The 26,986-nt window shown below is 32.4% G+C and overlaps 2 protein-coding genes across 5 annotated transcripts; both read left to right on the forward strand.

Moving 5' to 3' along the window:
- The first annotated feature begins 93 nt into the window (after nucleotides 1–93).
- LOC132757806 (glycine dehydrogenase (decarboxylating), mitochondrial-like) lies at nucleotides 94–1,929 on the forward strand. Its single transcript, XM_060749213.1, has 4 exons — nucleotides 94–213; nucleotides 593–657; nucleotides 1,041–1,121; nucleotides 1,540–1,929. The coding sequence occupies exons 2-4, from the start codon at nucleotides 631–633 to the stop codon at nucleotides 1,696–1,698; spliced, it is 267 nt and encodes an 88-aa protein (XP_060605196.1). The 5' UTR covers nucleotides 94–213; nucleotides 593–630; the 3' UTR covers nucleotides 1,699–1,929.
- Nucleotides 1,930–4,486: 2,557 nt separating this feature from the next.
- LOC132757807 (disabled homolog 1-like) lies at nucleotides 4,487–25,557 on the forward strand. Of its 4 annotated transcripts, none has more exons than XM_060749214.1 (13): nucleotides 4,487–4,644; nucleotides 5,587–5,766; nucleotides 6,457–6,674; nucleotides 9,746–9,880; nucleotides 10,534–10,683; nucleotides 12,209–12,220; nucleotides 14,184–14,234; nucleotides 14,762–14,842; nucleotides 15,078–15,506; nucleotides 15,747–15,914; nucleotides 16,485–17,826; nucleotides 20,943–20,982; nucleotides 22,786–25,557. In XM_060749214.1, exons 1-12 carry the CDS (start codon nucleotides 4,641–4,643, stop codon nucleotides 20,948–20,950), a joined length of 2,778 nt encoding a protein of 925 aa, XP_060605197.1. In that variant the 5' UTR covers nucleotides 4,487–4,640; the 3' UTR covers nucleotides 20,951–20,982; nucleotides 22,786–25,557. The 4 variants fall into 4 exon arrangements, with proteins under 4 accessions (XP_060605197.1, XP_060605199.1, XP_060605201.1 ...); XM_060749216.1 differs by having other exon boundaries at nucleotides 16,485–16,935; XM_060749218.1 differs by having other exon boundaries at nucleotides 16,485–16,769.
- Nucleotides 25,558–26,986: the final 1,429 nt, after the last annotated feature.

Here is a 26,986-nt window from a genome sequence, read left to right on the forward strand (position 1 = left end):
AAAAAATAGTAAAAGAATACTGGCTGAAAATTATTTTAAAAATATTATTTCTTGGATAAATTGTATGACATTCTTATGTTTACTGAGGAAAGAAATATTGTAGGTTTCCATGCACCCACAACATCATGGCCAGTAGTAGGAACTTTGATGGTTGAACCACAACTGAATCAGAAGATAAGGAAGAACTTGACAGATTCTGTGATGCTCTCATAGGTGATATATTTCTCTTGGTCAATTTCAGTCTCAATATTTAGCCTATTCCTTAAAAGTCTGTATGCATCTTGAGTTGTTCTTCAACATGTCTTCAAATTTCTATTTAATTCTGCCAAATAAGGCTGATCAGAATTGATCTTCAGAAAAAGAGACCAAGTGGATTCAAAATTTGTACTTCATTTTTTTGGGGGGGAGGGGGGGGGGGGAGTATCAACTTACAGAAACTTACATAAACAGAAATTTTATAGAAAAAAAAGATACTGTAGCATTGGATTGTTAAGTTTGTAGAACATTATTATAACAGACTTATGACATAAAAAAATGATTGTGGTAGTAGTTTGTGAAACATAAATTATCTTTTAACATAATATTTTCACAGCAATCAGACATGAAATACAAGATATAGAGGAAGGGAAAATGGACAGAAAAATAAACCCTCTCAAGGTTTGTTTACCACTATTTCTGAAACATGCTGCTTTGTTATTTACATATTTCAAAATTCTATAATATTTTGCTTAATATTTTTTATATTTTGAAGTGATTTAATTACAATATTCATATTCTGTATGCATTTAAATTGTGTGTCGAGTTTCTAAGGGCATGTATTATCTTGTATCATGCATGAGATAATTGTTATGAGATCAATTTGTGAGTAAATCAAGTTTGTAGTGTTGCTAGGGCCATCCAACCTTCTTTTGCTAAAATATGATAATAGAAATCTTTTGTTTAGTTCTATCAACACTCAAATTTTGAAGTGGATAGGAAGATGCATGGAATGTTTCTTGTCGGCAATTTCAAGACAAAAGGTATTACTATATAAATTTCAGATGGCCCCACATTGTCAGGAGGATGTTATTGCTGAAAACTGGGACAGACCATATGACCGTAAAACAGCAGTTTACCCGGCTGTAAGTTTATATATATTTAATCCAATGATGTTAATCTTCTTTTAATATGATAAGTGAAGAGAGTTGCTTGGGTGTTCATGAATTAATTAGTTATTGTGTTGTATGTAGTTAAAAGGAAATTATATTAATAAATACCATTACTTTTCTTAGATTAAAAAAAACACATGATTTTTTTAACTCATTTTAAAGGAAATAAAAACGCTAGTTTTGCTAGTATGCAGATTCTTGAGACTATTAACAGTATCAGAAAGATTGTATAGTGGTAGTTGTACTTTATATATTAAAGAGTTTGTGTTATAATTAATTGTTGTTGTTGTTTTCAGTATCATGAATTATTACATGTATAACTTGAATAATTTGAATCATTAAGTTTAGCAATGCTAGATTTCATTACATTTTTTCTCTGTTTTGTTTCTAGGAATTTGTGACACCATCTACAAAGTTCTGGCCAACTGTTGGGCGTATTGATGACATTTATGGTGACCAGAATTTAGTGTGTACATGCCCCCCTATGTCTACATATGAATCTCCATTTGTAGATGATGCTAGTAACGTTCAAGTGTCTCAGAAAACTTAAACTATATTATCAGGAAGGAAAGACGTTTTTATTTGCTTAAAGCTTATCAAAATTTGGTGTGTCATTTTATTTTCTCCTGCCTATTATGAACATACACCATACCGCTTAATACTGTTATAGTGTGAAATTATGAAAATAATCGAATGCTAATTTGTCATTCCAAGTAAATCTGACATTACTAAATAGTGAATTTTAATTTTCAATCTCAAACATATAAAATTTGAACATTTTTGTCTATTTATCTGACAAAAAATCTCATTCTCATTTTGTTCTCCACAAATGATTATCACATTTATATTATATTTAAAAGCAATCTGTCATACAATGTTAAAGAGGTAAAAGGTTACTTCAATAAATGGTAGATCTGTGTGTGACCAAGGTTACAATAGAAACAAGCTAGCACTGATTTGTCCAGAAATCTCATTAGAGAATGATTGGGAAAAAATGAGCCGCGTCACGACAAAACCAATGTTATGCGTTTGCAACCAGCATGGATCCAGACCAGCCTGCGCATCCGCGCAGTCTGATCAGGATCCATGCTGTTTGCTATCAGTTTCTCTACTTGTAATAGGGTTTGTAAGCGAACAGCATGGCTGGTCTTGATCCATGCTGGTCGCAAACCCATTATGTTGGTTTTGTTATGACAACGCTCAAATACTTTTTATGTATAATTATTACTTTATTACTGATCTGATATTATTTTTAATGAATCTGTAAAGGACTTTATGGTATACTTGTTACTTTCTTTTAGTTAACTTTGGGTTTGTATTAAGAATATTCTGCCCTACAGTAGTTCATTTTGATCTCAATAATGTTGACGTATCATGGTTATAACAATATCACATGATTATTTCTAATACATGTAGTCAAACAGTGTAGCATTGGGTGCCGGACATTCAATGGAAATTTGATACTTGCTATATACCAAAATAGAAGTTGAAATATATGTTCTGTTAAAATGTGTGAATGGGTTTTGTTTAGGAATAAGTGATCACAAATTACTAATAATTTTTACAGTTATTGGGCATTGCATTACTAAGACTTTTAATTTCATAAAATAAAATGTGTGATACAGGTTGGTTTTTTTACCTTCTTTTATTGTGAAACAAATATATATATATTGCAGTGTAAAATAAAACTATTATAGTCTGTATTTTCATTCCCTGTAATTGATTTGAAAGTTACCACTTTGATTGCCTTTATCAATATCATATATAAGCTGATGTTGTCATCACTCTATGCATTTGTTTGTATGTACTTATCCTAATGATTATTATATTTTACATTGTACTAGAGTGTTATTTATCTCTGTAAGAGATTTTACAAAAACTGGTTGCATGTGTATTTAGGGTAATATAAGAATTATATGAATAGTTTGTAATCCTGATACATCTTTGTTGTCGTCTATATTAAACGATTTGTGTGAATAAACACTTAGCAAAGAAAGTAAATCTTGTTGAATATTAATTATAACATTTCTTTGTACCACATGGCTTAATTTTTGATGATCTGACCTGAGCACCATTGGCTCAATGACCTGAGCACAATTGGCTCAAGGTGAGCTGTTGTGATCATTCTGGCGTTCATTTTGTACTATTGTCTGAATGGATGGTCAGTAATCACCATACCAACCTTAAATATTTTAAAGACTAACCACTGAAAGAGACAAGTCTGCACTGAGTCTAGAGAGCATATTATATTACACAACAAATTCATTGTCCATTGCTAACATTTTTACTTCACCCAGTAGTGATGAAACTGTACAGGAATAATCCTTCAAATGAACAATGTGGCTGTTGGAGCTAAAAATAGGAAAAATCTTTAAGCAACATTTTTTTAACAATCAAAGAGTAGAATATTATAAAAAACTACAAGAACCTTGATAATTAGGTTGGTTCCTTTTGATAACTGTTAAATAGATATCCCTCCTCAAATCATGATGCAGATTTTGATGAAAGCTTACAGGACTGATTATTTTGTCTGCTGAGTAAGATTGTTGAGAGTTAATAAAGCTTTAAATGGCATTTCAACAGCTTGCTTGAATTTGATGAAACTATGCGAAAGGCTTTGAAGTGGTCAAATCATTCCAGTCAGCTGAACATGATGTGATAATACTGTAAAAATAAAAAAATACTATTAATTATGGACTTATTTTTTGCTATTTAAAAAGAAAATGAACTTTGGTGAACGAATAGATAGATATAATCCGCAAAATATTTTGTGATGGATGGGTCCTTAAATCGTTTCAACTTCCTCACTTGTTTTAAAATTACTGGAAAAAGTGTCTCAATTAATAGGGAAGAGTAGTTGCTTGAAAATTTCAGATGAAAGAATGGGCCCTTCAATTGAATAGGAATGTTCATCCATTTTTATTTGGACAACACAAAACTGAAAACTCACCAATTGTTCAATAATACATGTATCTATGCACTCAACATTAGATGAAATAGCAAATTACAATCAATTCCAAAAAAGCATCAGGAAATTGATAATGATCACCAAATTTATAAACAGTCCCATTGACTTTTTATTTGAATGGTTTACATTAGGCAGCTATCGTATGTTATATAGTATACAATACTGATCAGAATGGCATGCACAGAATTGTATTAAACAAAGAGGTATTATTTGTCGAAAACCATGACAGATGAAATTTTGCTTAGTGTGGTACATGTACAGTACATTTGCTTAACAAAATTTAGTGGCGTTAAACCAATTACGTGTGTCGTAAATTAAACAAACAAGAAACAGCCAATCAGGAGACTCCATGCATTGGTTCCCCGCATTTCGCAATAATCATGTTCAAACGCAGAGGAAGAGGTAAACGGACATAGGGGTACATTTTGGAGAAGTGTCAAAGTTGGTGAAGTTTTTAACAAGTCAAATTGATACTTCACCTTCATATTTAGACAATGTTTTAGGAATTTGCGTGTTTTTGTTAAATGAGTAAGTATGTCGAATTAAAATTGTATCAAATTTATGTACAAAATAAAATATAATTATGACAAAGTTATTTTGGGAGGAGGTGTCTGATGTTGGAGGCATGGTGCAGGTAAACACGGTCGTTTTCTCACAATAAATATTCTTTTTTACTAATTCAATTACAATTTAAAGCAAAGTCTCGTTGTAGAAACATGAATTGAACGTTGAAATGAAACTGAATTTCATATTCATAGGTTACATTTTGGAGAGATTTTGATTAATTTACACCGGAAGTGGATCCCCTGACAAAAGTTACGCCCCCTAAAGTGAAAGTAATTTCGTGAATAAAGATTAAATAATTGGTATGTTTATGCATAATTGATTATATTTGAATATATGTATCGGGGATACAACTTCTTTATTTACAGATCTGCTGCCAACTTTTTAATGCTGCTTTAAAAGCTATTTTTAATTAATTTCAACACTACCTCTTTGGTTAGTCAAACTACATGTATGCATTTTGACCTTACCTTGTTATAGTTTATGATGGTTGCTTTGCCAAGAAGTAAAATATCTTAAAGCAACATCAGATTTATACTAAAACAGTAAAACTGAAATTTTCTAAAAATGGAAAAAAACTTTATTTGAACCAGGGAAAGGACCTGCCAAAATTGCCATGATCATTTTATGGGAAGCTGCAGCTAATAGGGGCTTCTATAGCTGTAAATAAATCAAACTTGATTATTAAGGATCACTTAAGAATGATGTAAAAACATCAGAATAATATTTTAAAAACTTTATGATCTTTCAGCAATTGTCATTGTATAAATTCATTGCTCTGTATTAAATGGTGTAAAAGATAGAAAGCACTTATCAGCAAGCAATATGTATAACATTTATTCCTGTGAACAGTGCAGAGAGATTTAACCTTCTGATATTTATTTTATAGTTGTTTTATCATTTCAGACCCATATTCATATACTAGCAATAGTAATATAAATACAAACAGTATGTCTGCACCAACAGAAGAAACTCCCACAGACACAACCACAGAAAATAAACCAGCTGAAGAAAATACTAAAAAAACAGACACAACCAAAGATGCAGCTGACAACAAACCAATCAAAAAAGTTAAAAGCAAAAAAGGTACATGTAAATGGAACTGTTAATTTATTCAGTTTAGCTTTATGTATTTCAGCATGATTATGATCTTGTAGAAACAATTTGCCAAGTGTCATTTGTCATTAAACATGATAAAAATGTCTTCTTAATATCTTTTATATTTGATCACCCTCCATGTACACTAGATAACTAGGTCAGATATAAACTGAAGCCTGAGTACTTTCATAAATAGTATCTAGAAAATTTATAGTGAAATACTAGGACACATTCAAGTCTTGTAATTTCTCTTATAAAAAGACATTGAATTCAAATAAATAAATACCTAGGCCAAATCAAAAGAAATCTGATAAACACTCAGTGTCCATTTCAGTCTTGTAATTTCTCTTATAAAAAAGACATTGCTAGAAATAAAGAAGTACCTAGGCCAAATCAAAAGAAAATCTTAAAAACACTCTGTGTCCATTCCAATGTTGCTTCTTTTACTCTTAGGTATTCTATTTCGTGGAGTCATTTACATGTAAATAGCTGAGTCCAATTCTATACTAAATAATATAGAGCAAATGATATTGACCGTATTAGCATAAAATTTGGATGTCATTTGTGTGACTGTGGACACTAATGAAATTATGAAAAATATATTTTCTTGCTGTCAATCACAATATTGAATTTTCTTAAATTTAAACAAAATACATACATGTATATCTCTTGTTTCAGACCTTAAGAATGATCCAAGTAGATTTGACCCTCCAGGTGTTAATTTCAATGCCAAGTTAATAGGTATAGATGAAGTAACCAGTGCCAGAGGAGATAAGATGTGCCAAGAAGCAATGTACCGCCTAAAAGTTGCTGTCAAACAGTCAGGACAGCACAAACAAAAAATAATAGTCAATGTTTCATTAGATGGGATCAGAATTATTGATGTCAGAACTCATGTAAGATATTTTGATTTATATGGAAATACTTGTCTAAAAATTGAATCAAAATATTTTTTATGCTCTCTTTCATATCAGTAATTGTGTCAGTTTTATCATTCTGAGTCTTTACAGATAGCTAATTATCCCCCGCCGAAAAGGCGGCGGGGGATATAGAAATAGTCTCCGTCCGTCCGACCTTCCGTCCGTCCGAGCCAACATTTGATTATTATGAGCTTCATTCCATAGTTAAATAAAGAACAAAAACTCATAAAATTCAAATTAAGAGCTATTTTTTTGTTTTTATGAGCTTATTTTGCTTATGGACGTTGGTCCAGGTGGTGTTTATGAGCTGATTTGCCTCATAAATATCAAATTTTGGTATGTCCGTCCTTCCGTCCGACATTTTTGTCCGGAGCATATCTCTAAAAGTATTTGAGTTATCAACTTGAAACTTCATAGGTGGATAGACCTCATTGAGGAGGAGTGCAGTGCACAAGAATGATAACTCTACCTTGCATGATTTTTGAGTTATTGCCCTTTGTTATTTTTCAAAATTGATTTTTGTCCAGAGCATAACTCCAAAAGCCTATGAGATATCAACATGAAACTTCATAGGTGCATAGATCTCACTCATGATGTGTGCAGTGCACAAGAATGATAACTCTACCTTTCATAATTTTTGAGTTATTGCCCTTTGTTATTTTTCATATTTAATTTTTCACCTGAGTGGAGCATAACTCAAAAAATATTTGAGATATCAACATGAAATGTCATAGGTGGATAGATCTTATTGAGGAGGAATGTTGTGCGCAAGAATGATAACTCTTCCCTTTACAATTTTTGAGTTATTGCCCTTTGTTCTTTTTCATGCTATTTTGTCCAGAGCTTATCTCAAAAAGTATTGGAGGTATCAACTTGAAACTTCAAAGGTTGATGGATCTCATTGAGGAGGAGTGCAGTGCTTAAGAATAATAACTCTACCCTGCATTATTTTTGAGTTATTGCCCTTTGTTATTTTTCAAAATTAATTTTTGTCCAGAGCATAACTCAAAAAGCCTTTGAGATATCAAAATGAAACTTCATAGGTGCATAGATCTCACTCAGTAGGTGTGCACTGCACAAGAATGATAACACTACCTTTTATAATTTTTGAGTTATTGTCCTTTGTTATTTTTCATAAATAATTTTTCACCCGAGTGGAGCATAACTCAAAAATGTTTGAGATGTCAACATGAAATGTCATAGGTGGATAGATTTTATTGAGAAGGAATGCTGTGCAAAAGAATGATAACTCTTCCCTGTACAATTTTTTAGTAATTGCCCTTTGTTCTTTTTCATACTATTTGTCCGGAGCTTATCTCAAAAAGTATTTGAGGTATCAACTTGAAACTTCATATGGATGGATCTCATTGAGGAAGAGTGCAGTGCACAAGAACGATAACTCTACCCTGCATAATTGTTTAGTTATTGCCCTTTTTTTATTTTTCAAAATTAATTTTTGTCCAGAGCATAACTCAAAAGGCCTTTGAGATATCATTATGAAACTTTATAGGTGCATAGATCTAACTCAGGAGGTGTGCAGTGCACAAGAATGATAACTCTACCTTTTATAATTTTTGAGTTATTGCCCTTTGTTATTTTTCATACTTAATTTTTCAATTCAATTTTTTTCTCAAAAAGTATTTGAGGTATCAACTTGAAACTTCATAGGTGGATAGATTTTACTGAGGAGGGATGCAGCACACAAGAATGATAACCTACCCTGCATTATTTTTCAGTTATTGCCCTTTGTTATTTTCAGCCATCAGTATTCACATAGGTTGCAAATCTGTAATCACTATAGCCATCAGTTTTCATTACCAAAAGACCTCTTAAAATGGAAATATTCTGCTCTACTACATATATATTCTTCCAATGAGCAAACACATTCGGCGGGGGATGGCCATGTTGACATGGCTCTTGTTCTTTCATTGTAGTCTTAAGTTTCATTTAACCAAAATTAATCTCAAAAATAAAATATTTTAAAACTCATTAAAGACAAAATTTATGTTGCATTACTGTGGTTTCTTGTATAATATAGTTATGGTTTTTATTTGTTTGGGTTGTTAGACCAAACAAATAATGGTAGCGAAATTTCAGACTCTAATGCTGTTAATTGCAGGTGCCGAAAGTAGTCAACTTTTTTGAAGGGGTTACTTCCCTTTATATGTAACACTTAGGCCGAAAAATTTAGGGGAGATCACTGCGTAAATATGGTCACATGACAGGCGGATTAATTTTCAAGCAAAATAATTCCCAAATGGTCGAAGATTTCTAATATTGTTTTATTCTTTATAAATATACATGCTTATAGTAAGCGCCATGATTATTTACACAAGTGTTAAACAACAGTTAGCGTCGTTACAAACCCTAAATAGAATAATATGTTTTTTTTCAGGCCGTTAACATATAAATTCACCGTGGCCGAGGGGTTTGCGCCCTCGCTTAGGAAGCGAGAGGTCTGGAGTTCAAATCCCAATTACGGCTACTCTTTTTTTTTTCAAATTGTTTAAGTCAAATAAACATTTGATCGAATTAGTCTTATAGCCAATCTACTACAATTAAAACGCTGGAAAGCATTGGTGGCACTATACAAAAACAAATTGTTTTATAATCTCACAACCTTCACCTTTCTGACATTCTGAGACCCAAACAAATTCAGCACCTTCTGTGCTTTGATTTATGAAGTTTGTATAAATTATGTCCAAATTTTTTTTCTTCAATATTTCCATTTGCTCAGTGAATCTATAAACAATATGCCCTCTTGGATATCTTGTTAATTAATTGGTTTCCATAGCGGTTAAAACACTACACTGTGGTACTTTTTGTTCAAGGCCTTAGTTCTCTCATAAGAGGAAGCTTTTTCAGCCACCTTGAAGAACTTGTAACATATGAGGTTCCATCGATGTGATGGTTTTGCCTGAGAAATAAAGTTTAAGGAAAGGCACTTGGGATCTCCTACCTGTTCTTTATGGTGGAAAGTTCGATTATCACTTCCTTTACAATGTATGTATTGTTCAAATTTGATGTTAAAAATTGAAATATTTTAGGCAACAAACCACACTCATCCAGTCCACAGGATCTCATTCATATCACGTGATATAACAGATGCACGAGCATTTGGATATGTGTATGGTGCAGGAGAGGGAAAACACAAGTTCTTCGCTATAAAAACAGAGAAAGCGGTTTGTATTTTGATTTGAAGGATTATTTCCAATCATTTCTTTATGTCCAATTTACATATAAACAATTACTAAAAAAAGTAAAAGAATTGAGAATGTTTGATTTAATGTAGCAGCTATTAAGTGACAAAACATTTAAAACATGTTGAAATAATGAATAATCAAAGGGTCTCTTGGACGGAATGTGTTAAGGTTGCAGAATTCTTATCACTTGCCACTCATCTCAGTGGGTTGAAATCCTGAAAGGGACTTGGGATTCTTTACTGTGAGGAAACTATTTAGCTAGCTTACAGAAGGTTAGTTGTTGTACACAAGTACCTGCTTGTGTTTAAAATATAGTACAATAAGGTATGTGAGGTCTTCTTCACTTAGTAAGTTGCCATGTGACCTTAGTTCTGTTGTTGTCGCCTAAATTCCAGCAAGCAAAGTAATAAAACTATAAATGCTACTGTTATAGATATAAAAAGTAATATTTGTAGACATTTATTACGTATAGTTTTCTACTATAGTTGTTTTTTTGTCAGAATTAATTGAAGTAAGTAGAGAAGGAATCTATGTCTTGATTCAAGTACTGAATAAAGCAACAACTTAAAATCTATAGAAAATGGGTTACAAGAATATATACATGTATTTAAACAAATAATTCAACATTGTAGGCAGAAGCACTGGTACTGACCTTGAGAGATTTATTCCAAGTTGTGTATGAATTGAAGAAAAAAGAGGTGGAGGATGCCAAACATAAGATAGAGGAACCAGCTGATGAAACAGCTACAGAAGCCAAAGAGGACCAGGAACCAGTATACCAGGTAAAATACTACATTATGTTTAACCTTTCTCCTGCTAGAACTGAAAGTAATTTGTATTTGTCCCAAGTATAGAGTTGGGCCAGCCTACATGAACATGCTCTCTTGCGGCTGAGATGTTGCCTTTAGGGGTTGAGGCATCAGAATTGCTGTCACCTTTTAACCCTGTGTGAACTTAGAGGTGACCAAATGGGTTTGAATTACTGAAGTCTGTGCATCCCTTAGCTCCAGCAGGTGGGGTGATAATAGACAGGTTCAAGATTTGAAATTTAAAAAGTCAATTTAAGAAATTTAGCAGGTTCAGGAGTTATGATATCATATTTATGTTTGCAATTTTGAGAATACCACTGATACAGTTAGAGTTTGAGAAAATTGTATTGTGGTTCAGATCATTTGGAAATTTTAGAATAATCAGTGTAGTACTGTAAAGTCAAAGAAATTGAAAATTGTTGTGGTCTTTGTATATGTTATTCAGGAAAAAGACAATAATGAAATAAAATCTATGTGGGTTTCTCTTCATTTCTGAAATATTTTTGTACAAATAACAGTGCCAGTTTAAATATTAAACAGTTGCGGTTAGGGATAAGGATTTGTAGCTCAGGAAAAGCTCCTTAAATCAGATATAGCTGTACAGGAGATAAAAAATTGATTTTAAAGTTAATTTAACACACTGTTTTATATGTATAAATATGATTGAAGTAAGAAATATTGATCAGTAACATGTCCAATAATGCATTTACCATAAAATGTAACATCGTGTCAGTTTATCATAGCTTTCAACACGAGGCTGCAAATAATCGTGTGCTTATATGTATTTGAGATAATTTTTATACCCCCCACAACGAAGTTGTAAGGGGGGTATACTGGAATCAGCTTGTCCGTCCAGACGTCTCCCCGTCCGTCCGTCGGTTTTTCCTTGTCCGCCAAATTACTTGAGATTCCTTTGGCCCACAGTCTTCATATTTGGCATGGAGGTAAGTCATGATTAGTAGATGACCCCTTTTGATTTTGAGGTCACTGGGTCAAAGGTCAAGGTCACAGGGGCCTTGACTAAAAAAAGCTTGTCCGCCCAATAACTTGAGATTCCTTTGACCCACAGTCTTCATATTTGGCATGGAGGTTAGTCATGATTAGTAGATGACCCCTATTGATTTTGAGGTCACTGGGTCAAAGTTCAAGGTCACAGGGGCCTTGACTTAAAAAAAGCTTCTGACAAAGTGGTATGCGGGGGTATTCACGCCATGACAGTGGCAGTTCTAGTTTGTTTAGTCTGTCAATTCAATTTCTATTTATAGCTGTAAAAACAAAACTTTTGTATCTTATTTAAAAGAAAATATTTGTGCTTGTTGCTGTAATTGGGATTTGTCTTCATAACTTGTTGAAATACTTTATATTACTACAGTACTATCAACTTATTTCATGGTACAAAATACTTCTTGGTCTTGTCTTGTACTGTCTTTATATATGGTGAATGTTTTGAGTATAGTGATAATGCTAATGTATAGATATAATGTTTTATTGCTCACAGGAGATTGAAGTGGTAAATATAGAATGTTAAACTTTACTTCCTGGTGTCTGGTGGTGCTGTGTTCTGTTTTACATATTTTTGTTCTAATATTCTGATGAAGTCAAAACTGTTCTCCTTATATTTAAACCTTTATGTACACTCCATTGTTGACTTTATTGTCAGGCCTTTTTGTGTCATTCTATAAAGGATTTTATTTATTAATAGGAATAGTTCCTATTTAAGGATGAACTGCAGTTAAGATCCATTTTGGTACTTTTTTCGATAATAGGGGCACAATGAACCTTTAAAAACACAATCTTATACCAGCTTTTGTTGTCTATAGGTCAATGTCATACTTTGGAGTCAAGATAAAGTATTGATTTTATTATTCGTTATAGACTTACAATAGAGCATTTGTGTAAATAGTAAAGACATCCCTCCAGGAAGTAAACCTCCTACACTTGAGAACAAGTATCATGTGTGTTTACTTGGCACTATTTTTATGAAAGACTCGTATAATAACACTGTCTATGACTTTATCAAGATAAACATATAAGTAGTGACATGATCAATATTTTGTTTGAAGGTCAAAGTCAGGTTATGGATTCAAAATAGTCATTTTTGCTAATAAGATAAAGTGTAGTTTACCACAATTTTAACAGCATGATTGTTTTGCATGATTAGTTATAAAAAACTTAGAAACTACCTTAATTTTCTAATATTTACTTAGTTTCGTGACTAATGTTTGTCACTGGTGAGATATTATTTGTAAAAGCATGAACTTGTATATATAATTCTTCTGCAGTTAAATTGTTTTTGTCAATGTATTGAGATAATTTCCAGTCTATAGTTTATTTATCATGAAGTTTATGTTGATGTATTCATTTTGTCTCATGGCTGAGCGATCTTTTCATTGGAAATGTGTTTCAGATAAATTATAATTATACATAACAAAGCTCCAGGCATTAACTTAACTATGGGAATTAGTTACCTAAACTCTAGATACAGTGTAACTACTGAATTCAGGTAACTTCCAAAATCTGAACTTTTCGGCTTGTCTCACAGGTTCAGTTTTCAAAAGTTACACTGTACTGCACTGCTTGCCCCAGATGACCTGAGATGCAAAAAGCCAGGGATAAAGATAGCCAAATCTTGTATGGATGTTTACATGCCTGAAGATTGGCTAAATTTTGTTCTTCAGTTTAGATATCATAAAAACAGGGAAAAAGTTCTGTTTTTGACTACGTTACAATGATAACCTTCCGCTATTTGATTTCTACTTGGGGACTACCCCTCCACATACAAATTAGATAACCTTGTTCTTCAATGCTCTTTCTTGGTACTTGTGGCCTGATTGATTAACTGGATTTTTTTAAAGTAATCAGTTAGATTAAGAAATCATTTGTGGCAAAGTAATATTGATTTTATATAAACTGGATATAATCAGTGTTTAATGATAAAAAGCCTTCAGGCAAACAGTTACTGGCAAAATCTTATATACAGGTAGTCCAATATAGTTCATTTTTTGTAAATTAAGAATACTATGTTCTTATTCAATGTGTTTTTCAACACATAAATAATAAATAATAAAATGGGAAAAGGTTAGAAGCTGCATATTTTTTAGATCCTAATATCTATGGAACAGCTGTTATAAAAAGCAATTGTTATAAATCTCAATCATAACACCAAATGAAACAGCCGGGAATCTATATATACCCGGTAAATATTGACATATTGAACTAGTTCTGACAGTCATAAGATGTAACATGTAGAATTCTGGTATATAGAATATGTTCTACAATATATATCATACCTTGTAGTATGAGTTACAATAATACATAATTAAGAATGTAGATTGTTGTCCAGATATGTATAAGTTAATTTATAAAATGTAACCTTGTGACATTATGAAGATAGAAATACTGTTAATTACTAGTAAATTGGCCTTTGATTCTGAATCATTGGTTGATATAATCAGTCATGTTTCCATTACTAGGTACCAAAGAATGGCAAACCTGTAGAAAATGGTTCTGACCCAACATACCAGGTGAGATTATTATACATGTATATACAAGTATAAAGGGTATAATCAGTAATTCTAATTAACATGTAAAAGGTACATTGTTTCTTTCGGTTAGTGCTTAAATCACTACCTATATAAAGTAATTGTTGGTCCATGTTTTACTATGTTAGCTACACAAAACATAAATAATAATATCCTGATACTGTGGTGATTATATGATGTGACTTATGGATCTGGAAAAAAAAAATTACCATTAGATTGTATTCCAGTTAAATTTAAAAACTAAAATTTCATTTATGATTGTATGTAATGAGGTTAATATAGAATTTTTGAACTCTGCAAATGAAAACAAGGCTATATGTAGTACAATTGTAAATTGTATGTGTTTGTTACTTGGAAAATGAGACTAGATAGAGTTCAGTAGTGATTTGTTATAAAATTGTTTATTTATATTGGGAAATCACATGGTGCAATTCTGAAAGTTCATTTGTTACATTTTATTTGATGTGAAATAAACAATTGTATCAATAAGTTGTATTATGTATTTTTAGGTACCAAACAACAACAAGCCTGTGTCATCAGAAGGTCCAGACCTGTTACAGATGGAAACAGAGTTGGAGACAATAGAAAGGGTTGGTATTAATATCTTATAAATCTGTTTAGGGAATTTTACATTTATTTGTCACATGAATTGAAATAATTTCCTAATTTAAGGGTAATTTGAATAGCCAGAATTTATTATCTGGTATAACTTGAAAAGTGTAAAGATTAAGCTTAGGAAGATGACTTCTAATTAATCTCAATAGTAAGTATGTAAGAAATCAAAGAAGAAATTTCACCAATTATTTCTCTTCTATATATCTTCAGCGTATAGAACAGATAGATACAATGGAAGAATTATTTAAGGAACTTGAAGCGCCACCTACTACAAGTACAACAACAACACCAGCATCAGGAGGGGGTAGTGCTTGGTCTTCTGACTTGAATGCACTATCTCAAACTATGACCCAGAATCAATCGCAGTCAATGTTTACAGTTGGAGGAGCTCCTTTCTCTACTGCCCAACCATTCTCACCACAAGGTGGTCAGTTATTTAGCCAGGCTGGTCAATTTGGAGGTCAACCACTTGGTCAACCTGCAAGCCAACCATTTGGTCAACCTGCAAGTCAACCGTTTGGTCAACCTGCAAGTCAACCATTTGGTCAACCTGCCAATCAACCATTTGGTCAACCTGCAAGTCAACCATTTGGTCAGCCTGCAAGTCAACCTTTTGGTGGTCAGCCAAGTCCTTTCCAGGTAAATATTATTGTATTTTCTGTAGATATATCTCTTACTAGTGATGTATTTTTTGTTTACATTTAACACAATTTTGAGAAATAAAACAAAAAAGTAAGATATATATAGTGATGTAAGTTGCTTTGCCAAAAAAAAGTTATAACAAATCTTGATGACTCTAACTACTGTGTACTTGTTCTGACTACTGTGTCCTTGTAATTAAAGATTTGTGAAGCTATTTTACTAATTGTATTAATTTAGGCACAACCACCAAATGTTCCGCCAAGAACTGGAATGGGATTTCCAGGAGCAAACTTCCCTGGAACAGGCAACTTCCCTCCAACACCATTTCCTGGAACTCAACCACAAGCCCCTACATTTCCAGGTGTACCCCCCAGGCCTGGTAACCAGCCGGCTGTTACATTTACTGTAAGATAAAGTTTATTTTATTGTTACGATTTGATTTATTACTTTTTTACATTGATAAAAGTAAAGGTCTTTCACATATTATAAAGACGAAAGAATTATGGATTAAATCTAGATAAATATATCTAGATAAATCTAGTGTCTGTTACAAAAGGAAGATATTTAGGTATCTTTTCTTGAGGTAATGAGGCTTCTCAGGGATTTCTTGCCTATTGTTCAATTGTTATGGCTGGTGACTCATTTGCCCTGAAGTGCTGTAAGATTGTATTAGAATGGTTTTAACTATGCAGCTTGTTTAAGGTTAATATCTCCACTCATTATATCTGAAATCTTGATTATCTTTGTTTTGACATGTATCAGAGCTGTTTAAAGATAGATCCAAGAGAAATAAAATCTCTTTTTTTCAAGTTTAAGTTATTAATTCTGTTGGAATGACATTTTATATATCATCAGATTTTACGTGTATATATGTAAAAGTAATAGATGAATAAGATAATTTTCTGCTGAATTAACTTGTAGATCTACTACAATAGTCTTGAGACAGGATGTTATGATGTTACCTTTGTTTTACAGCCAGCTAATGATCCATTTGGAAGTGATCCCTTTGCAAGCAACACTGCATTTGAAGAAGGTGTTTTAGAACCAGCTAAGTTAACATCACTGAAGGAAGAGCAACAGAATGTACAGGCTGGTAAACCTGATGTGTTTGGAGACCTTGTGAACATTGGAGGAAAAACAAAAGCATCAAATCCAAAGGATATGTTTGCTGAATTAGCAACACCAGAGAAAAAGTCATTGAATGCTCTTAAAGTTGATAAATCTCCTTCACCAAAACCTGCCTCACCAGTTGGGTTTCAGGCAAGTGAAGATTCATCAGCAGATTCTGATCCCTTTGGAGGATCAGGAACTCCATTTGGCACATCTGATCCCTTTGCAAATGATCCTTTCACCAGCAATAATCCTGGAACACAATCTACTGCACAACCCAGCACGCAAGAGGCTTTATTTGGAGACAGTTTATTTGGTGATGATGATGATGCCTTTAATATACCCCTACCCCAGGGACCACCTCCTCCTCTACCAGAAAACATTGCTAGTCAAAACCTGAACCAACACTTCCCAAGTGGTCCCCAACCCCCTCCTCGAACTTCAGTAAACACACCCCCTTTACCTGCTCATAATCCACCTTTACCACCCCGTCCAAAATCAACAAGTTCTGATAGTAATAAAAGTACTACCAGTCTAAACTCATTAACTGAATCTCAAAATGTGGTACAGCAGTCCACACCCCCGTTACCACCTAGACCAAAATCAAATATAGACACAAAGATAGTGCCTAGGCCTAGACCTAGGGGAACACTCATGAAAAGTTCTCCTCAAGCAGGAGCAACTTTACCTTTATCTACAACAGACAATACTCAAAATACCCAAGCTGTTAGGCCATTAGACACTGTGATACATGGAGAGAAAGACTCTAATATCAAAAGTGTTAATAACTGTGTTAAAACAAATGAAAGTGATAAAGATGCTGAACAAAAATACTCACAAAGTGCCATTAAAGAAAAAACTTCATTAAACGAATCTCATAAAAATGTGACTTCTAGTGCTTCAGAGACTATTCATAGATCTTCTAGTGTTGTAGCTGATCCTTTTGTATCTACAGATCCTTTTGCTTCGGAGGACCCATTTACACAATCTGATCCATTTGCAAATGACCCGTTTGCATCCGATCCTTTTGCAGAATCGAGCAATACTCAGCTTGCTAGTAAAGATGATCCTTTCACCTCTGTAGTCAATACTTCACTCCCAAACAGTGACTCTGATCCTTTCTCAGTGTTTGACAATACTTTGTCTAATGATTCAGCCTTTAAATTTGAAAGATCTTCATCCAAAAAAGGCAAAGTAAAGGTTTCTGGTAAGTTAAATGATCAGTTATTAACATTTTATTGTTTGCGTCAGATGATAAAAGGCACATTTTACTTCAGGAATCAATTATTTTATTCGTTAGAAATGTCAAACATGTTAAATAATAGATTTAGAACATGGTTAATGTTTAACAAATGAAGAAAATAGCACTGAACATGCAGTAATATGTCGTAAAAGTAACAAAATGTAAACAAAGCAGTATTTTGACTTCCATACAAAAATACCAATTTACTTTGATTATACCGATTGCCAACAGGCTAAAGTTGAAAAAAGGTCATGGATATGGCAAATGAGTATTTTTTTCGGTCCCTGTAGTAAGATACCAAAAGTAAAGAGTTTTTGTGAAATAAAATTGATAGCATTTCTGAGACATAATGGACCTTTAGATTTTAATACAGCAGGGAAAAACAAGAGTCATGTCGAATAATGAAGAGAACTCGTATTTTATCATGTGCTGAATTTCATTGTAAATATTTCGAATATTTAGGTAATGTTATCTATCATTTTGTACCGTTAAGTGAGATAATGTAGAAATAAATCTAGGTTGTTTGTTACCACTTGAAATAGGCCACAGTCTTATTGATAGTATAATACAATACAATTGTAACTCAATTAATTTACTGAACAAAATACAGCACAGTTATATTAAACTCTTAATGTGTGATACAGATGTTAACATTTGTTATCATTGCAAAAATTATCAGCAATTTATTTACCATTGTTACTAGTAGATATATATTAAGGGTTGAGATAAATGTCGTTATCTCATGATGATTAAAGCAGGGTTTTTTTACAGAATATTTCAGCAAAACGGGTAAAATATAACCTTAGCAAAAATGATCAAGAATATCTCTACATTCACAAACTGATAAGAAAGGATCTTGCTTTTATATGTACCTATAACCTCATTTTTATAGACATCATATAATCTCCCTTTGACACACCTGCTATACACATGTAATGTAATGTATACCAAATTTGTTCAGACCACTTCTGTGTATATCCCTAAACCAGTTGCATTCTTTGTACTTAATGGAATCACAAATTTTCAAATTTAAGAAATGATGGCAAAATTGAACAATATAAGAAAAAAGTAACAGAATTTTGTTCTTTCTAGGAATTGCATACATTTTGTGTTATTCATACAAAGATTTCAATATGAATTTTATTCTGTGTAGACAATAGTGTAAAGTCAAGACAGAATGTATTGACTGACCTGTCTGTATACTAGTTACATGAGCAAGATGTTACGGCTAACAATTTAATAGTTAAATAATTGTACTCTAAATATTGTGAGCAGTAAATTGATGTTAGTGTTGAATTAATATTATGAACTTAAAGTGGACTCTGCTTTCCTTTTTCATAAGCTTGTCTGTTTTATATATTTTATTTATCTTATGATATGGATGTCTGGAAGACAGGTGGTTCTACCCTTTTAAGTACTATTGTTGAAAATGATACATACATATATCTCTAGGGTTGTACTTGAACAGTGAAGGTAGATAAAGTTAAGATCTTGTGTAATATACAGTATGTAGAAGATAAACCTTGGTAAAATACAATAACTTGAAATGTAATGTATAAAGACCACAACTTGAAAAAGTATAAAGACCACCCTAACCAGTGTTGAAATAGTATGCTACGTTTTTAGCTCACCTGTCACAAAGTGACAGGGTGAGCTTTTGTGATCGCTTTTCGTCCGGCGTCCATCCGTCCGTCCGTCCATAAACTTTTCATTTAAATGACATCTCCTCATAAACCACTGAGCCAATTTCATCCAAACTTCACAGGAATGTTCCTTTGGTGGTCACCTTTAAAAATTGTTCAAAGAATTTAATTCCATGCAGAACTCTGGTTGCCATGGCAACCGAAAGAAAAAACTTTAAATATCTTCTTTTAAACAACCCTAAGAGCTAGAGCTTAGATATTTGGCATGAAACATCTTCTAGTGAGTGTCTACCAAGTTTGTTCAAATAAAAGCCCTGGGGTCAAAATTGGCCCCGCCCCAGGGGGTCATTGATTTTCCCTATATGCATATAGTAAAAACTTAAAAAATCTTCTTTTAAAGAACCCAAAGAGCTAGAGCTAAGATATTTGGCATGAAATATCTTCTAGTGAGTGTCTACCAAGTTTGTTCAAATAAAAGCCCTGGGGTCAAAATTGACCCCGCCCCGGGGGGTCATTGATTTTCCCTATATGCATATACTGATATAGTAAAAACTTAAGAAATCTTCTTTTAAAGAACAGTAAGAGCTAGAGCTTAGATATTTGGCATGAAACATTTTCTAGTGAATGTCTACCAAGTTTGTTCAAATAAAAGCCCTGGGGTCAAAATTGACCCCGCCCCAGGGGGTCATTGATTTTCCCTATATGCATATAGTAAAAACTTAAAAAATCTTCTTTTAAAGAACCCAAAGAGCTAGAGCTAAGATATTTAGCATGAAACATCTGCTAATGAGTGTCTACCAAGTTTGTTCAAATAAAAGCCCTGGGGTCATTGATTTTTCCTATATGCATATTGTATATGCATATAGTAAAAACTTAAAAAATCTTCTTTTAAAGAACTCAAAGAGCTAGAGCTAAGATATTTAGCATGAAACATGTTCTGATGGGTGTCTACCAAGTATGTTCAAATAAAAGCCCTGGGGTCAAAACTGGCCCCGCCCGGGGGGTCATTGATTTTCCTTATATGTGTATAGCAAAAACTTAAAAATCTTCTTTGAAAAAACCCAAATAGCTAGAGTTTAGATATTAAGCACGAAACATCTTTAAGTAAATATCTACAAAGTTTGTTCAAATAAAAGCCCGGGGGTCAAAACTGGCCCTGCCCCAGGGGTGTCATTGTTTTTAACTATATGTGTATAGTAAAAACTTTAAAAATCTTCTTTTAAAAAACCCAATGAGCTAGAACTTAGATGTTTAGCATGAAACATCTTCTTATGGGTGAGCGACCTCAGGGCCATCATGGCCCTCTTGTTTAGCTATGCTATACATGTAATTTATTAAAAGTCATATGACTGTAGGATTTAGACACGCAGAATATTAATTTTTATAATTAAACATTGTTTAATGTCTTTTATATTGTCTTTTATATATTTTTCACAGGCCAATGATCCATTTGGTATGCAATCAGCTTTTAAATGAGGTAAGATTGAGATATCTTTACACCATGCTGTTGATGTAAATATATGCTTAGTGTTGAAATCTAAAAAAAACACAACCTTTGCCAGCTTTGGGCTGTGATATACACATGTGTTAGGTTTTTAAACAGGATTTAGCATGTAAAAAGTCTTAACATTTTCTTAATTGGAACATCCTCGGCTATTATCTGTAATTACCTCAGAGTTAATAAGGATTGAAAGTAGTTCTACCATGTGGTTTTAGAGATGTAAACAGAAACAGTTTATTCATACTATTGTGTTTGAGGTCCTTATCCAAAGACTGCAGAAAGGGCATTGTGATTGCATTTTTCTAAGTTATTGGTCAAAAAACAAACAAAAAAACAGATGCTTTTTATGCCCCCGCCATGTAATGGCCGGGGCATATAGTGTTACCCTGTTCCGTCATTCCGTCCTTCCATCCTTCCGTCATTCTGTCATTCCGTCATCATCAGTTTCGTTCATTATCTTAAGAACGGTTGGACACATTCAACTCAAATTTGACATATGGATATGTCATGAGAAAATACAGGTCAAGTTCAAATTTGGTCATGGTTCGATGATTTTTGGCAGAGTTATGCCCCTTTTACTTTCAAAATAATATGAAATTTCAGTTTCCGTTCATTATCTCCCCAACGGTACAACACATTCAACTCAAACTTGACATATGGATATGTCATGAGAAAATACAGGTCAAGTTCGAATTTGGTTATGGTTCGATGATTTTTGGCAGAGTTATGCCCCTTTTACTTTGAAAATAATATGAAATTTACAGTTTCCGTTCATTATCTCCCCAACGGTACAACACATTCAACTCAAACTTGACATATGGATATGTCATGAGAAAATACAGGTCAAGTTCGAATTTGGTCATGGTTCGATGATTTTTGGCAGAGTTATGCCCCTTTTACTTTGAAAATAATATGAAATTTTCAGTTTCCGTTCATTATCTCCCTCAAGGTACAACACATTCAACTCAATCGTGACATATGGATGCGTCAAAGGAATGCGCAGGTCAAGTTCAAATTTGGTCATGGTTCAATGATTTTTGGCAGAGTTATGCCCCTTTCACTTTGAAAGTAATATGAAATTTTCAGTTTCCGTTTATTATCTCCCCAATGGTACAACACATTCAACTCAAATTTGACATATGGATATGTTTTTGGAATGCCCAGGCCAAGTTCGAATTTGGTCATGGTTCAATGATTTTTGGCAGAGTGATGCCCCTTTCACTTTGAAAATAATATGAAATTTACAGTTTCTGTTCATTATCTACCCAACAGTGTTACATATTCAACTTTAATTTGACATACGGATATGTCAAAGGAATGGGCAGGTCAAGTTGGAATTTGGTCATGGTTTGATGATTTTTTGGCAGAGTTATGTCCCTTTCACTTTGAAAATAATATAGATACATCTTAGGAATAAGCAGTTTAAGTTTGAATTTGGTCATGGTTCAATGATTTTAGACAAACTTATCTTTCCTGAATGTTGGAAAAATTTTGAACTTTCAGTTTCAGCACTCATTCTTTTAGCCATTATTTTGGCTACAAATATGCAATATGCTATTTCTAAAAGGTTAAGACTGAATAATTTCAGTGCCTTGAACATTGTATGGAAATATGGAAATGGTTTGTGTTAACATTGAAAAGTTTTAAGGGCTTTGAACTTAAAATGAAAAAAATAATTAATGCACCATCTGAAATTTTGGCTGCATGCGGGGGCATCTGTGGCATGATGACACATTTCTAGTTTCTTTATCTGTTAACTTAAATTGTTTTCTGTTGCAGATGAGCGATCATCAAGGTGACCAAAGATGTTTATGTATTTGTATTGTTTTAACAACTTGTGACTTCTCTGATGTGATCTATTAAACTACTGAAAATCAACCTTCAATTAGTGATATACGCAAATGTACATGTACTATATAGTGTTGCTGATGTTGAAACAAACTTTGTATTGAATCATTCTTTGAAAAATCTGATGACAGAAAATAATTTTGACTCGCATTACTTTCTATTTCTAAATATTTATTACTGCATATAACTTACCAAGTGCAATTGAATAAATTGTGCCTGTAAATGTTTACTTTTTTAACCTACATGTATATTAGTTTTCAATATCCAATAGCATAAAAACCTTACTAAATGAACCATATTTTTATTTCATTATCAATTTGTACATGTACTTTCAGTTTATAAACATTAGACTTCTATGAAATAATGACTTTTGTATCAACTTGCATCCATGTTTAATTTTCTACAAATAGTATGAAGTATAACACAGTTTTTGTGTCAATTTTAATGTGATATAAATGTTAGTATTAAGAGAGTAAATGTAAAAGTTTATGTTGCATTTATTGAAATGTTTTAATTATAATATCAAACTTTACTTTTGATCCACATATAGAATTTTATATGCAACAGATAGAAACAAGAAATTTTAACAATTGTTTGTCATATGGTGAATTTTAAGAGGTGATTTTTCATGGAATCGTGTTATGGACTAGGGAACAGTGTCATAGTAAAATATGTCATAAGTTTGTATTTTGAAATGTATTTTGTTATATTATGATTTTACAATTTAAACTACAGTAACCATCACACTGTAGGAGGGCAAAAACCAATTTGGTCTTCCATAGATATTGTATGCGTGCAGTGGTTCTTTTATGTCAAAATAAGTAATGTTGTTTTTATAAGCATATACATTCATTTTTTATAAAAATGTTCTATATTATACGTATATGTATATTCAGTTGTATAAATATCATTAGTCAGTACATTCAGGAATTGGTTTTCTAGTGAATCAAATTTCTGTGATTTTGTCAAATATGTAGAGTGTATTTAATGTTGTATAACAATGATCTTGGTATACACTGTTGAAACCCCAGATTGTAAGATTTACAAGTTGACCTCTTGTGTTGGTGTCAGTCAGATCCCAATAACATATACTGTTATTTAGGATCTGATTTTAATCAGATAATCTTGGAATACTGTATACATGTAAATGCTTTATTCATGGGGGAATATGCATTGTAGCTTATGCCTCACTTGCAATTATTTGGCTTCAGGTTTTTCAAGTGACCATTTTATTGTATATCAACAATTTTCTGATTAATATTGGATTCAAATTTGTTAATTAATATAAATGAAATATTTTTACTTTCACAATCATTTTTTCACAATATAAATACAATGAAATTTAGAGGGTAAATTTTCATCAAGAATTTGTTCATATCATTTTACAGTGAAATTTGATGTTGTAAATAGCTTATTACTATACTTGTTAATGTTCCTGTTTTGTCTTCCACAAGTTACGATTATGTTAACAGTTTAAATTTGTTAATGATACCAATCATGTTTTTTTAACAACCAAAATTATTGTTATGTTGTGTTGTCTATTTATTCGCATTTTGTTAAATTTATGTAACAGCAACTCTTATTAAAGTGACCTTAATTAATAAATCTACTGGATGAAAATTCAATAACAATACATAGGTATGAAAACTTACATGGAAATGACATAATTAGCTTGAAAATTGAAATAGATTTATGCATGAATGATTTCTAAATATGGAAATGTACCTCGATGAACATAATATCTTTATACACATCAATTATAGATAGGTTAGTGTTCATAAATAAGCATTTATGAAATTAGATTGGTCAAGAACGGGCACACCTGTTAGACCAGATATTTCGTTAAATTCTATTATTTGAAATTATTTTTAAAAACAGTCTGTTTTCTAGACTGTTAAAATAGTTAGCTGATTTACCAAAGTAAATGTGTTGCGATACATTTGAAAATACTGCAGTCCAATAGACTAACTTCGGAATTAAGAATATTTGGGATTTTCCCAGCTAATCTGAGGTACAAACAAACGTACAGTTACAGCTTTAAAAAAAAGCAGGTTGACTAATCAATTGTCACCGGTAGTGCACAGTGAAGCTATAATGGTTAAAGTTTTTTTACCTATAGATAAGCTGGGAAAAACCCACATTTGCCGAGTTCTGAATAACATCTATTGGACAACAGATAAAATAACATCAACACATTGTGAAAATGCTATACAGCGGCGCAGCTTACATGTTAATACTCTATATAAGTTATACCAGGCCTTGTGTATTTTATAATCCTTGTATTTTATGTTAACCGTTTCTTCAGTTTTATAGTCATAGATGTATATTATTACTTATGATGGCCTTAATATAGATGGCATTCCTATTTCATTTACTGTAGTATATATATTTTTTAGTTTATTAATTTTCTGTTATACTATTATTGTAGATGGCCTAATATAGTTGGCATTTCTTATGTGCAATACATCTTTGAATGAATTAAACAACTTACAAATGCTCACGCCTAGGTTGTAGTTGCTAGAAATATATTATAAGCAATATGAAGTATTATTTTGAATTTCTGTTAGTTGATGTAATTAAAGTGGAGTGTGTGATCAAAATTATATTGTTAAAGTGTGCTTATTACATTGCTAGATTTTAATTTATGATTGGCATATTTATATTTTAATTCTGTTAATGACAAATAAATCATACTGATTTTTATACTGGTACTTGTTGTATTTTGTACATGTTAAATTGACAAAAGACATGTCCCTCTACCAGTAAAGCTGGAAAGTCTCTGTATGGCCTTTATAGTGTTGGTAAACAAGAGAATTGATATATGGTGACACTTCCCAACAGATGACCAGGTGCCATGTTCTAAAATTGATTGGATTGGTAAAAATGCAACATTTCAAATGATAAAAAAATGCATCAGGCATATATCAAAGGCCTAAGTTGGCAAATGTCTTTTAATCTAAAAGTTTGCAATTTGAAAATATTGAAAAATTTAGGAGAATATTATTTTTGTTCGCAATTTGCTTTTAGAAAGTTTTCAGAAACTGAAATCTGAACAAATGTTGCCTTATATGGCCGTGATAAAAAACAGACTCTAGTTTGAACTAAAGATATCCTGGGTTTTTTATTCAAATATGAAAGACAAACTTTCAGCATAAAGATTTGCACGAGTTTTCACTTTCAAAAGAACATTGAATATTTTGAATGGTCGAAAAGTGTTTAATTTGATAATTTTAAATGATAAAATCAGATGTTAAGAGTATTTATATTCATACTTTATATTATTTAATTATTAAAATGGATATGAACCAGTCCTTTGCAGAGGATAGATCTTCAAATTTTTATGCCACTGCCATGTATTGGTGGGTGGGGGGTGGGGGGATACCCTGTTACCCATCAGAGTGTGTGCGAACTTGAAAGCTGCACTGTCTGGTAAGATTGAAGTTTTGTGTCCCGTATTAAAGCTGTAATGCTTCTTTCATAGCCTCGTTACTTGATGCTCACATCACAGCTACATTGTTCATGTTATAGCTCCATATTTTCAGTTCTTGTCACATTCAGATTGGTCAAAATTCAGCAGAGTATGTGTGGACTTTTGTGAAAGTTTTTGTCAGTCAGAATGACTACGACAGTACAAAAGTCCTAATGTTGCTGGTTGTCGATGTATTATGTCAATTCTGTTCTAATTCTCCCAAGTTTAAAGTCAAGGGGATATCTCTTTAAATAAAATTTGCCATTAAATACCACAACTTTTCATGATTCAATGAATGTTTTGAAGTTTTCGATTTTTCAAGTTTACAGTTCAAGTATTTTGCAAAATCATTGGCAGATCTTGTTTTTCAGACAGAGTGTTAGTCACATGACTTTAAAGACCAACGAGGTTGAACATACTATGTTGCTTCTTTGAATATTCAGGTACATGCCAGCACTAGAGTAGAACCATAAACCATTCAGATCAAAATGTTCAGAATAAACAGTGTAAGAAATTCGGATTTGAAACCACTAGGCTGGTCGGACTACCAGATTGGAATATTCAATAGCCCAAAAGACATTTCACTAGCACAATTCATTTGTTCAAAACAGTTGTTTATATTGCTTCTGAAAATACAGTAGCCTGGTCGGACTTGTTACTTTG

Source organism: Ruditapes philippinarum, unplaced genomic scaffold, assembly GCF_026571515.1.
Source record: "Ruditapes philippinarum isolate M1 unplaced genomic scaffold, ASM2657151v2 ctg252_1_1_1_1, whole genome shotgun sequence".
Lineage (NCBI taxonomy): Eukaryota > Metazoa > Mollusca > Bivalvia > Venerida > Veneridae > Ruditapes > Ruditapes philippinarum.